Raw genomic sequence first — 11,998 nt, forward strand, 5'->3', positions numbered from 1 at the left:
AAATTTTATCCGCTAGGCAGATCTAAGTACGCAGGACTGTGCAGCTGAAATCTGAGAAGAAAGTTCAATAATGCAAGCTCAGAAAACTCTGAAGAACAGCTTTCAAATCAGCAGGGCCACTTCTCAGTGGACTCCTTGTTACACGCTTGCTAATGCTCTAATTGAGCTCTTTGAAGATGCACAGAGAAAGAGGGAAAGAGAGAGCTAATTGTCCCATATGTGAGCCAAGAAAAAGCATCCAATCTTGGCCTCCTTTCTCAATTTTAAGCCATCATCCAAGATAAAGGGATTGTCCCTGCTCTATAAAGTAGGTCACCTTAATTCTGCAATTGGATACGGATATTGGACCCTGCCCTGGAAGACAAGGCGTGGGTCTACTGAATTCATTACATCTCCAAATCCAATCTGGATCTCAGGGTACCGATGGTCAGTCGGGTTCAAGTCTGACCAGAAAAACAAGAGGAAGATTTGCCCTTCATCATTTCTAAAGTGATTCAATCTGACATCTTATCAAAAGTTGAGACTGAATGTTATGTCCCAAGCATTAATGTGTCCAGGGTTTTGATCTTTTACAATTCATTCAACTGATGCAGATAAAAAAAACTTGCATACTAAAGCCCTATTCGGATGGTAATTGTTTCTCAGGGGGACGTAAGTGATTTTCACCATATACAGGGGGTAGTTGGTCATTTAATTGCCGTCCGAATCCAGGATGTCGAATGTCTGTGTTTTTCTCTCACCACCCCCGTAAAAATCCCCCGCCAAATTACCTACTGTTTTTTAACAAACACAAAGGTCGTGTGGTAATTGAATTGCCGTCCGAATCTACATCTCTGAGTTTACGAGAAGAAATCGATTCAAAATTCAGCGTTTAAACCGTTTTTGAACACTCCCGAACACCGTGCGGTAGTTGTTGTACTTCGGTGTAATTTGCATACATATTTCTGAAATGCTGTAAAGTATTTAAAAGAATAATACTTCATAACTGCTCCGCCACAGCAAGTGAGAGCAGAAAGAGAAGAAAAACACGTAAACATTCGAAATCGGTCTTTATTATGGCAGCAGCAGGTATGCGAAACAATTTTAAAATGTGTATTATAAACGGATATATATATCGCGTATAATTATATACAACTATAGCACGCATTTTCCTAGTTTTAAACAGGAGATTTAAATAATCAAATAATAAATAGGATTATACATTATAAAATATGCTTGGAATAATAAGAATACATTTTACACAATAATAAGAATGCATTTCTTTCATTAAATTCATTTTATTTACAGCATACTGGCCACGTGAGCAGTGCGTTCTCTGGTTCGCAGGATCACAGAACTCACTCCTCCACTGTGAATAAATCACCATCCGAGTCCATGAGTTTTATCACTGAGGTGATATGTAAATGTATTTTTACAGACGTCCATATGAGAAACAATTACCGTCCGAATCTGGCTTAAGATGTACTGTACATTGTTCCAAATATATTACTAATTCAAGTAAGTTAAAAAAAGCTAGTGACCCACTTTAAACAGATACAACTTTACTCAACAAATATTTTCAGCACCGACCTACCAATAACTTGCTTAGCAGACAAAACAGAGGCAAAACACTCACTGCACATTTGAAACAGTCAAGGTCTTGAGAGAGATTATAAATAGCAAGTATTGTAAATTAATCTGGATGCACTACTGAGACAGATATAAATATTTAATCAGAAGCATTTGTGACTTGTTGTTTCAGAAACGAGGAGTTTCTTGCATGGCGTCTGTCAACTGGGACTGTGCACTTTTTATATTTGTAAAACCTCTCTCAAGATCCACAAAGGAGAACCTGTCATCTTATTTTGTTCTCATTTTATTTGTTCCTTTTGCTACTCAAAAATTTGCTACCCAAATTTGATATGTAGCCTCAGCAAAGGAGAACCTGTCATCTTGTTTTGTTCTCATTTTATTTGTTCCTTTTGCTACTCAAAAATTTGCTACCCAAATTTGATATGTAGCCTCAGCAAATGTCACCAAGGAAAGGGAAACCTGATATCTGCTATTTCCTGCTAATGGTCACATTATCATACAATACAAATCATGTTCAGCAACATACTGTTCAGTCACCACTGTATTTCTTATATAAGACATGTCACTTCCTTTAATATGTTATTTATTTACCCAAACTATATTGAAGCAAACATCCAGTAACTCCTTCATTGGTATATTGTACATTTAAGTGCACAACTATGGGAAAATGCGAGCATTTTGGTGATATTTACCTTGTTAACTTATGTCATCATAGTCTTACAAACCAATGCTCTGAAAAGTATATTTCAGCTCAGTGTGAATCAAGTGATTCATTCAAGGCATCCAATGAATCTACCTGCAATCTTGACAGCAGATGACTTCTTATTGTCCATAACAGTTGAAATGGCATTGCTTAGCATGCATATAAGGAGCTTATCCAAAATTCAAGATTCAAGATTTTTATTTGTCACGTACACAATTATACAGAGTATAACCAGCAGTGAAATGTAGGTCAGGTCCGCTCCAAGGACAGTGCAATTATAAAGTATACAAATATTAAGAAAAAGAAAAGTAGAAAAAAAATATATATATATATAATAAAATAAAATAAAATAAAAGATAAAAAATATAAATATGCAGGTCAGTATGTTGTTGACTTAGTAATAAAGAGGAATGTGCAAAAAGAATGTGCAAAAAGTTGTACAGGGAAATTTAAATAGCTGCAATATGAGGTAGAAAAAATTATGAATAGCTTATTGATATGGTGATATTTACATGGAGTCATGTGATGTTATGACACAGAGTTAGAGTTTAGGAGTCTGATGGCTTGGGGGAAGAAGCTCCTCCTAAGTCTCTCAGTCTTTGCCATCAGGCTACGGAAGCGCTTACCAGATGAAAGCAAAGTGAATAGATAGTTACCAGGGTGATTTGAGTCCTTGATGATTTTAACAGCTCTACTTTTGCAGCGTTTGAGGTAGATGTCCTGCATAGAGGGGAGAGCAGACCCTGAGATGCACTCAGCTAAGCGCACAACTCTCTGTAGTGCTTTGCAGTCCTGATTGGAGCTGTTTCCATACCACACTGAGATGCACTGAGTCAATACACTTTCTATGGTCCCTGAATAGAAAGTTTTCAGGATTACTGGTGAGACCCTGAATTTCCTCATCTGTCGCAGATGATACAGTCTTTGCCTGGCTTTCTTAACCTGTGTTTGGATGTGTGTAGTCCAAGTCAGGTTCTCGGAGATGTTTACACCGAGGTACTTAAAGTTACTCACCCTCTCCACAGGGGTCCCACTGATCATAAGAGGAGTGTAGGGCTGCTGCTGTCTCTTCCTAAAGTCTATGATCAGCTCTTTAGTTTTGCTCACATTCAGAGAGAGACAGTTGTCCTGGCACCATGATGTGAGTCTCTCTACCTCATCCAAGTATGCGGTCTCATCGTTGTTGGAGATGAGGCCCAGAACCACAGTATCATCAGCGAATTTGACAATAGATGTGGAGCTGTGAGAGGACACGCAGTCATGCGTGTAGAGAGAGTAGAGCAGGGGACTCAGGACACAGCCCTGTGGGGCTCCTACGTTCAGGGTGATGGAGTTTGAGGTGAACTGGCCAACTTTCACCACTTGAGGTCTGCCGTTGAGTAAGTCTTGAATCCAGTCACAGAGTGAGGAGTTTAGGCCGAGGTCTGTGAGTTTAGAGGCCAGCTTGATGGGGACTATAGTGTTGAAAGCTGAGCTATAGTCAATGAATAGCAGCCTTACATAATTCCCATTGTTGCTGTACAAGTGTGTGAGGGAAGAGTGGAGGACGTGAGAGATGGCATCGTCCGTAGATCTGTTTGGGGCGATAGGCAAACTGAAGAGGGTCCAAAGTATCAGCTATGGAGAAGCAGATGTGGCTCTTTACAAGTCTCTCAAAAACCTTCATGACTATAGATGTGAGGTCAACTGGGCGATAGTCATTCAGGCAAGAGGGTTTATTGTTCTTAGGCACAGGAATAATGACAGATTTTTTGAGGTGGGAACCACGGAGGTAGCAAGGGACTCATTAAAGATAGAAGTGAACAAACCAGCAAGCTGATCGGCGCAGGACCTCAGAACACAGCCGGTTATCCCATCAGGTCCGGCTGATTTCCTGACGTTCACTTTCTTTAGCACCCTCCGAACCTCATCCTCTGACACGGTGTTTACAGGATTATCGCTGCTCTGCCTGCTGCTTCCTGACGCGCTGGTCGGCAGAGACGCGCCGCCGCCGTTGCAATGGAAGCGGCCATAGAAGATGTTTAACTCGTCGGCCAGCAACGGATCTGCTCTCACCTCCGCGGAGGATTTGTTTCCAAAGGCACAGATGGTCCTCAGTCCCTGCCACATCCGTCGAGAGTCATTGAGCTGGAAATGAGACTTAATTCTCTCTTTGTATCGGTGTTTGGCGGCTCTTACTGCGCGTCGGAGAGCATAGCACGATGCTTTGTACTTTGTACGATGCTCATATTCCCGGTCAGAAGAGCCTCATTGTAAGCGGCATTGCGTGGGTGCGTTAACCGCAGCACGGACTGTTCTGTCCACCCACAGTTTCTGGTTGGAGAATGTCCTTATAGTTATTGTTTCTGTAGCTTGCTCGGTTTTGTTTACAAAGCTTAATGCTACATCCATGAACTTGCAGGGGAAGTCGTGGCCTAATGGTTAGAGAGCAGGAATTGTAGGTGGGGGGAGTGAATGTACAGCGCTCTCTCCACCCTCGATACCACGACTGAGGTGCCCTTGAGCAAGGCACCGAACCCCCAACTGCTCCCCGGGCGCTGCAGCATAAAATGGCTGCCCACTGCTCCGGGTGTATGTTCACGGTGTGTGTGTGTTCACTGCTGTGTGTGTGCACGTTGGATGGGTTAAATGCAGAGCACGAATTCCGAGTATGGGTCACCATACTTGGCTGAATGTCACTTCACTTGCTGACGTCAGAAGAACTCGCCCGGAACATGTCCCAGTCGACGTCATCAAGAGCCGCCTGCAGCATAGCCTCTGAGTGGGAGGACCAGCGCGTCACTACTCTCTGCACCGGAGGTTCCTGAACGAGCCTTTGTTTGTATTCCGGTGTTAGGAAAATGGCGGCATGGTCCGATTTGCCAAAAGCCGGTAGTGAGCGGGCTTTGTAGGCATTCTTGAACTGAGTGTAGCAATGATCCAGTGTGTTTGGTCTTCTAGTTGGACAGGATACATGTTGATGAAAGTTCGGCATGACCTGCCTGAGGCTAGCTTTGTTAAAGTCTCCCGCAATGATAAAGGCAGCATCAGGATGTTTGTTAATGTAGCCGCTGAGCACATCGTGAAGCTTAGACAAAGCCAAGCCAGTGTCTGCCTGTGGTGGAATGTACACAGCAGTAACTATGATCGATGAAAACTCCCGGGGCAGATAAAATGGAAAGATGTTCCAGATGAGGCGAGCAGGAACGCGACAGAATGGAGATATTCCTGGGATCACACCATTTCTTGTTAATCATGAAACACACTCCTCCATCCCTGGATTTACCGGCCTCTGCTGTTCTGTCCATCCAAAAAACAGAGAAGTTATCACTCGGCATTACAGCAGTGTCCGGGACCATGGACGAAAGCCACGTTTCTGACAAACAAAGGATGTTACAGTCCCTTATGTCCCGTTGGAAACTAATCCTGGCTCTAAGATCGTCCATCTTATTATCCAAGGATTGGACATTTGCGAGCAGAATGCTCGGAAGAGGAGGACTGTGAGCCCTTTTCCTGAGTCTATCTCGAATCCCAGCGCGTTTCCCGCTGTGTTTCTTGATCCGTCGCCTCGGGGGGTTATTGTTCATCTCCGCGTTTCGAAGAATTTCCAGTGGCCATGAAGGATTCCTGGATAAAGTGTCCTGGAACAGGTTAGTGTAGCAGTTTCCAATGTCCAAAAGTGTTTCTATGTTGTAGGTGATCAGTGCCGACGTGGAATGTGTAAAAAGAGAAAGTAAAAGTAAGTAAAAAAGTTAAAGCAAAATCTCAGCGGAGCGGCCTGAACGGCGTCCGAACACAGTGGCACCATTTTTCATTTCATCCCTGCAGAAAACTAACTGTATGTTCAAAATAATGCTAATAAACAAAGTTTATGATCTGAGGAAACTGATATTAAACTCATCTACACAAAAATTGGCCAATATCATCTGGAAACAGATGTTACCATAAAAATGTGACACTGAGATATTTGTTAATCACACCACAAAGAAAAAAAAATTGAACTTGACTTGCATTGAGATCCAGTCCTGGCACAAGTCTGATAACATATCTCCGTATCCGATCAATCCATCCTTTACTTGGTAAAAGAGATATGATCATATCAAAGTGCTTCAATTATAGTAAATTAATCAGGTACTGTACCAAAAATACTTAAAAGACTTTGAACATGCACACTTGTGCAAACTTAATATGCTTCATTGCTGTGAACATGACAATAGCAGTCAGCTCCTCTAGCCTCAATTCAGATGAATATTAGTCAGGGCTTAAATTAGACTGACTATCTTTATCCCTTCCCTTCGGTGTCAACTCTCTAAGGTAAAAATAACTATGAGGAGTGAATAAATAGACATGCAGAGCAATCCATATTGATCCCCCCAGTGGGTGAGACAGCATTTGCAGCTTACTGCCACGGCCCTGAGACTTAGGATGAAAAAGTTTCAGTCTCTATATGCTCCTTACTTGTTCACATAGTATTCATAAGAAGAAATGTAAAGTGCCAAGACAAGCGATTTTTACCCCATCTTAGCACTTCAACTATGAGAAACAAATACTTTACATTGCTCAGGTGTCAACATTTCAGATAACTTACCGAGGAATGCTTGAACTAAATGCATGTCCTGTATAGTGTTTCTTGCATTGTGGCGTGATCTTGATCAAAACTGATTATTCTGTGGAAATCAAATCAATGACTGAACGATGAATATACACATTCAAATTCAGTGTGATCCTTTCACACTGTTAGTATCAAACTTGGTTGATTTGAATATATGCAATTTAATGGTATTGGAGAGCTGCAGCTGAGGAGATTATTATCAGTAAATCATAACAAATTTTGGTTTTCCTCAAACAACACGATTAAAACAAAGTTTTATAAACCGGGAAAAAGAAAAGTGCACCTATATAACAATGGCATTGAGTTAAACCTCTCAAACTGGTGCATGCAACATTATTAATATGTTTCCACGCTTTCTAAGCCTACAAAGTCTGAAACCTTCAGAACAAAGTTGCTACACCAACACTCTGGTGCATTTCCAATATCTGTCAACCAGCTTCAATATGAATTGACTAAACAGCTTTCAAGGCATCATTCTGTAAATCCTATTTCTCATTCGCCAAGCATGTTGCTGTTTTGTGATACCGTTAAATAAATATTAAACTTGTATACTTTTCATACCTTGAGAAAAATTTCTCCCACTTGCAAACATTCTGTAACTTTATCAAATGCATGAAAGCCTCCTTTGGGTTGTATCTTTTCCTAGCCTCCAGCCAAGATACATGACTGCAATCTTTCTAAATTCTGTAAATGTAGCTTCTTCTTACATGCTAAAGAACTAAAATTATTTTCTACAATATCAATGGCATGGCATTTGAGATGCCTGGGAAAATCGGTACCCGCTTGTCTTTCTCTCTTGTGACCTGCAGCATAATAATTCAGTCATGATTCCCTCATCTCCAAATTTCACTAGTATTCAGTGTATTATCTGGACCGGGTCATTCTAATATGCTGACATGGTACTAAAGAAACATTTATGTTGAAAAGTTATTATAATATTTTTGTGAAAACCATGATACATATTTTTCAGGTTTGTTTGACAAGTAGAAAGTTCCAAAGAACAGAATTATTTGAAGTATAATTTGTTGCAAAAGTCTTTACTGTTTCTTTTGATTAATTTAATGCATTCTTATTAATTTCTAAAGAGAAAAAAAGATTGACCCCAAACTTGAAGCAGTAGTGTGTATATAGGTAAGGTTTTCAAAACTGGCCCCCGTTGCATGCTAAAAGAAAATTAGGTAACACTTTAGTTTAGGAACCAACTAGTTGCTTATTAGCATGCATATTACTAACATATTTGTTGTTTATAAGTACTTATATGCACATGTTAATGCCTTATTCTGAATGACAATATTTTAGAACCCTTAATCTTACCCTATCCCTAAATTTAACTAGCCTGCCTTACTAACTATTAATAAGCAGCAAATTAGAATTTTATTGAGGCAAAATTCTCATAGTTAAGAGTTAGTTATAGTGAGAATTGCTGAACACTGCTGAAGGATTGCCAAAAACCAAAACTGTGATCTGAGGAACCGTAAACGTAACAAAGAACATTTTTAATCTAAAATAATCACTGCCAACTTAACTGCCCTATATAGCAGAAACTGGTTCTTGTAACACCTTCTCAATTCTTTTGATCAAAGTCGAGAGCTTGCTCTCTTCAGAAGCTGTGTTCTGGAACGTACTATCTTTCGACAGTTTCTTGAGCGCTGCATACACATTAGCAATGTGTTGCACCACATCAGTCTCGGAGTCTGCCTGGAGTGGGTGGGAGTCTCTCGCCGTTTTTGATCTTGAGTCAGTTCAGGGGCTTGAGAATGCAAATGTCTTTGAATGTCTCCTGTGACTATGTAAGCGCTCTGTTACCAGGCCATTCCAACATATATTTCTCAACTCAATTTTACACACAGGAAGCATACTCCTCATTTTATACATGCCAAACATTTCAACAAAGTACATATTTCCGCCGCTTAAAATCTAAAAATCTAGTGTTCTGCTGTTTTATAATGTCTAAACATCACTCTAAAATCAGAAAAGTATTCACTAAGGATGAAACATACAGCAGAGCATGAACTAAGCAGCCCTCCAGCTGAGTAATAATGATGTGTCTTGTTCATTCAGGCTTGGTTTCAGCTTATATGTCACATCCCAGATGACCAATCATGAAGCAGAATAAAAATTGTTTTTAAGAGTCAAAGCATACAAAAACACCCAGAGCAAGAAAACCATCGAGATCCCTTGAGATGATACAGCAAGACTCTTTGAACAACCACACTACAGTACAAATTGTTTAAAATATATAATCACTCAGAGTTTTGCAACAGATCTGTAGGGAGTGCCCATTTTTCAGTGGAATAAAACATCAGGCCAGCAGTACAAGCAAGGAGTTACACTGAACAACGTGCAACCTTAAAGTTCTATTATCTCTAAAGATGTGTACATTTTTGTGCACACGCCTTTAATGTAAAATGTATATTCTCAGTTACTTCATTCTCTTGACTGCATGCTGTGATGAGACATCTTCAAAATGCTGAACAGAAAACAATGTAAACAATGAAACTTTAACAACTAAACATTTTTTAAATTGCATATCTTTATTTAAAACTAATTGGAGGCCATCTATCACCTGCACAGATAAAGTTATTTATTCTAGGTCAAATGTTTATATATATATATATATATATATATATATATATAATATTTGGAACAAGACCAAATCAGACCAAACAAGAATCTAATAATTCCTATTTCCAGTTTTTGTTTTTTTTCAAAGATTCAGGATTATTATATAATTATAGGTGGGTTATTGTTTGATCCTATTAAGATTTCCAATCCCCCAATAGTTTTCCAAATTAAAATATGATCATATTAATATAAATGTGCAAGTAAATTGTTGTTACATAATTGTTTTTCTCTTAACAAGGTGCTATGTTTGCCATAGGCTGTGTAGGGAAAGGTTCCACTGGGACAACATGTTGTCACAAAGGAAAACATGTAGTGTATATCAGTACTGTACAAAGAACTGTAGTACAAAGAAGTATATTTTTCCTATGCAAGAACGAAAATGTCAAATAGGTTTTTGTAGAGAGGACATTAAATCACTTTAAAAAAATAATTCGACCCTCAGAAATAGCCTATACCGACGTTAAACGAGTAGTCCCCGTTTCCTCAACATAGCCCATCATTCCACAAATAAACTTTAATAAGCATTCAATAGCAGAAAAAGCACTAGATCATACATGTGACTGAAGTTAAGTGATGCTAATTCTTAACACAATTCATGACCTTACAAAACTGGTTTGCTTGATCTGCCAATGAGATACAGTTACAATCGATAAGTCGTCATTCAACGCAAGTTTCGAGAAATGACAGATTATTACAGCGACACAGATGTCCTCAGAGATAAACCTACCTCGCATTGGGTTTTGAATCCAGAGGATTCCCCCGATAAGGTGAGGAGACTGCCCTAACATCATGGTACCAGAGCAGGTGGTCGAAACACAAACGAAACACCAGAAGCGTCCAGCTCGCGCGCCTAATGAAAACTGATTAATAATAACGCGCTCGTGCCAGTCCGCTGCTCCTCAATGAAGAGCGCATCGCATCTCAATGATATATGTGAAAGAGTCGCACAAAATACGGTTTCTAAACATTAAAATGATTGATTCGGAGTAGGAACATGCTGTATTGTGTTCTGTTCCTCTCAATGGTGTTCCGTGGCAAGATGTGAATCAGTGGGTGGACGTGCAGATGCTGAATGATGCAGATCGTGAATCTTCACAGTACATGCATAGACTGATTTCAAGCCCACGGGCCCCGCGAGCCTATCTCCATGTCATAGGTTTCCAGTGCAGGAGCGGGACAAAGATCTGCGGCTGATCGGCAGCCAATCATAATTCAACCCGGCTGAGAGGACGCTTCGTTTGTTTGTTTGTTTGTTTGTTTGTTGTTGAAGCAGTTCTTTTCAATAAACAAACATTTCCGCTGAAATACATCTTGAGACGTTTGTGAAAGTCTTACCTTGTACAGCCATGCTGCTACTCCATGAGTTCGCGCATTATGGGAAGGAAGGAAAAGCTGTTGGTTGTCTGAGTAGCCTGTCCCACTCTACCAAAGCGTCTTGCTTATTAACACTGGCAAGCAACCTCTGTCAAAGCCGAGTGTGCTGAAAAAGCGTGAAATGTGTACTCAAAGCCAAAACCATTGGTATTGTAGTTCCACCTTGAGTTACTGGATCTGTAACCACGTCGTTAAACCGGTTTCTACTACTAATTATATTAGTCAGCATAGACATGTTTGTTAGTTTGTTTAAATAATAAATAGCCTAAATGTATTTATTTATTTAAAATATAAATAAGCATTTAGGCTAACATTCATCCAACATTCAATAGTAGGCTATAGGCTACATACGCAGTATGCATTTAAAATGTTATTTTATCTATCTACGTTTGTGAATTTATTTATTTGTTTGATTGGTTGATTGATTAACTTTGACATTTACATTTATCCAAAGCAATTCACATGCATGGGAGATTAAAAGGCTGAGAGAAATGTGAGTGTTACACATCTGAAAGTAAACTGTTTGTCAACTCTGACAGAAAAACCTCATCTTATTTTATTGAAATATTTCATGATTATGTTTTAAGTAGTGCTGTCAAACGATTAATTGTGATTAATCGCATCCAAAATAAAAGTTTTTGTTTACATAATATGTGTGTGTACTGTGTATATTTATTATGCATATAAAGATACGCACATGCATGTATATATTTAAGAAAAATATGTTACGTTTATATATTAAAAATATTTACATGAATATAAATATACACATATAAATAATTTCAAAATATATGCTGTATGTGTGTGTTTTTAAATATACATAATAAATATACACAGTGCACATATATGTAAACTTTTTTTTTTTGATGCGATTAATCACGATTAATCGTTTGACAGCACTAATTAAAAAAAAATGTTTAGATATATTTTTATTTAGGTTCCAAACACATTCTAAGATACAAGAAATTTGTGATGTTGCTCACAAACATGGCTCATTTTTGTGGAATTTGTACTTGTGAAACTGTGAACCTGTTGCATGCCTCTAACTCACTGAATATTATATTTGAAAAGTTCTGACTATTGTAACATAGAGATTTCTCCATTGTTATCCTTTCTAACATGTTTGAAAGCCA

General features: G+C 39.0%; 1 protein-coding gene across 4 annotated transcripts in view; it reads right to left on the reverse strand.

Annotated features, from left to right (window-relative positions):
- Window positions 1–10,994, reverse strand: part of LOC306847515 (sterile alpha motif domain-containing protein 12-like) — a 99,301-nt gene extending 88,307 nt beyond the window's left edge. For 2 of the 4 annotated variants that reach the window (XM_079381477.1, XM_079381476.1), the window contains exon 1: window positions 10,219–10,539. In XM_079381477.1, coding sequence (XP_079237603.1) covers window positions 10,219–10,282 — 64 coding nt within the window. In that variant the 5' untranslated portion in view covers window positions 10,283–10,539. Of the gene's footprint in view, window positions 1–10,218; window positions 10,540–10,826 lie in introns of those variants that run through there. The other 2 variants (XM_079381478.1, XM_079381479.1) reach the window with 2 other exon arrangements.
- Window positions 10,995–11,998: the final 1,004 nt, after the last annotated feature.

Source organism: Barbus barbus, assembly GCF_936440315.1.
Source record: "Barbus barbus genome assembly, chromosome: 27".
NCBI classification, from domain to species: domain Eukaryota; kingdom Metazoa; phylum Chordata; class Actinopteri; order Cypriniformes; family Cyprinidae; genus Barbus; species Barbus barbus.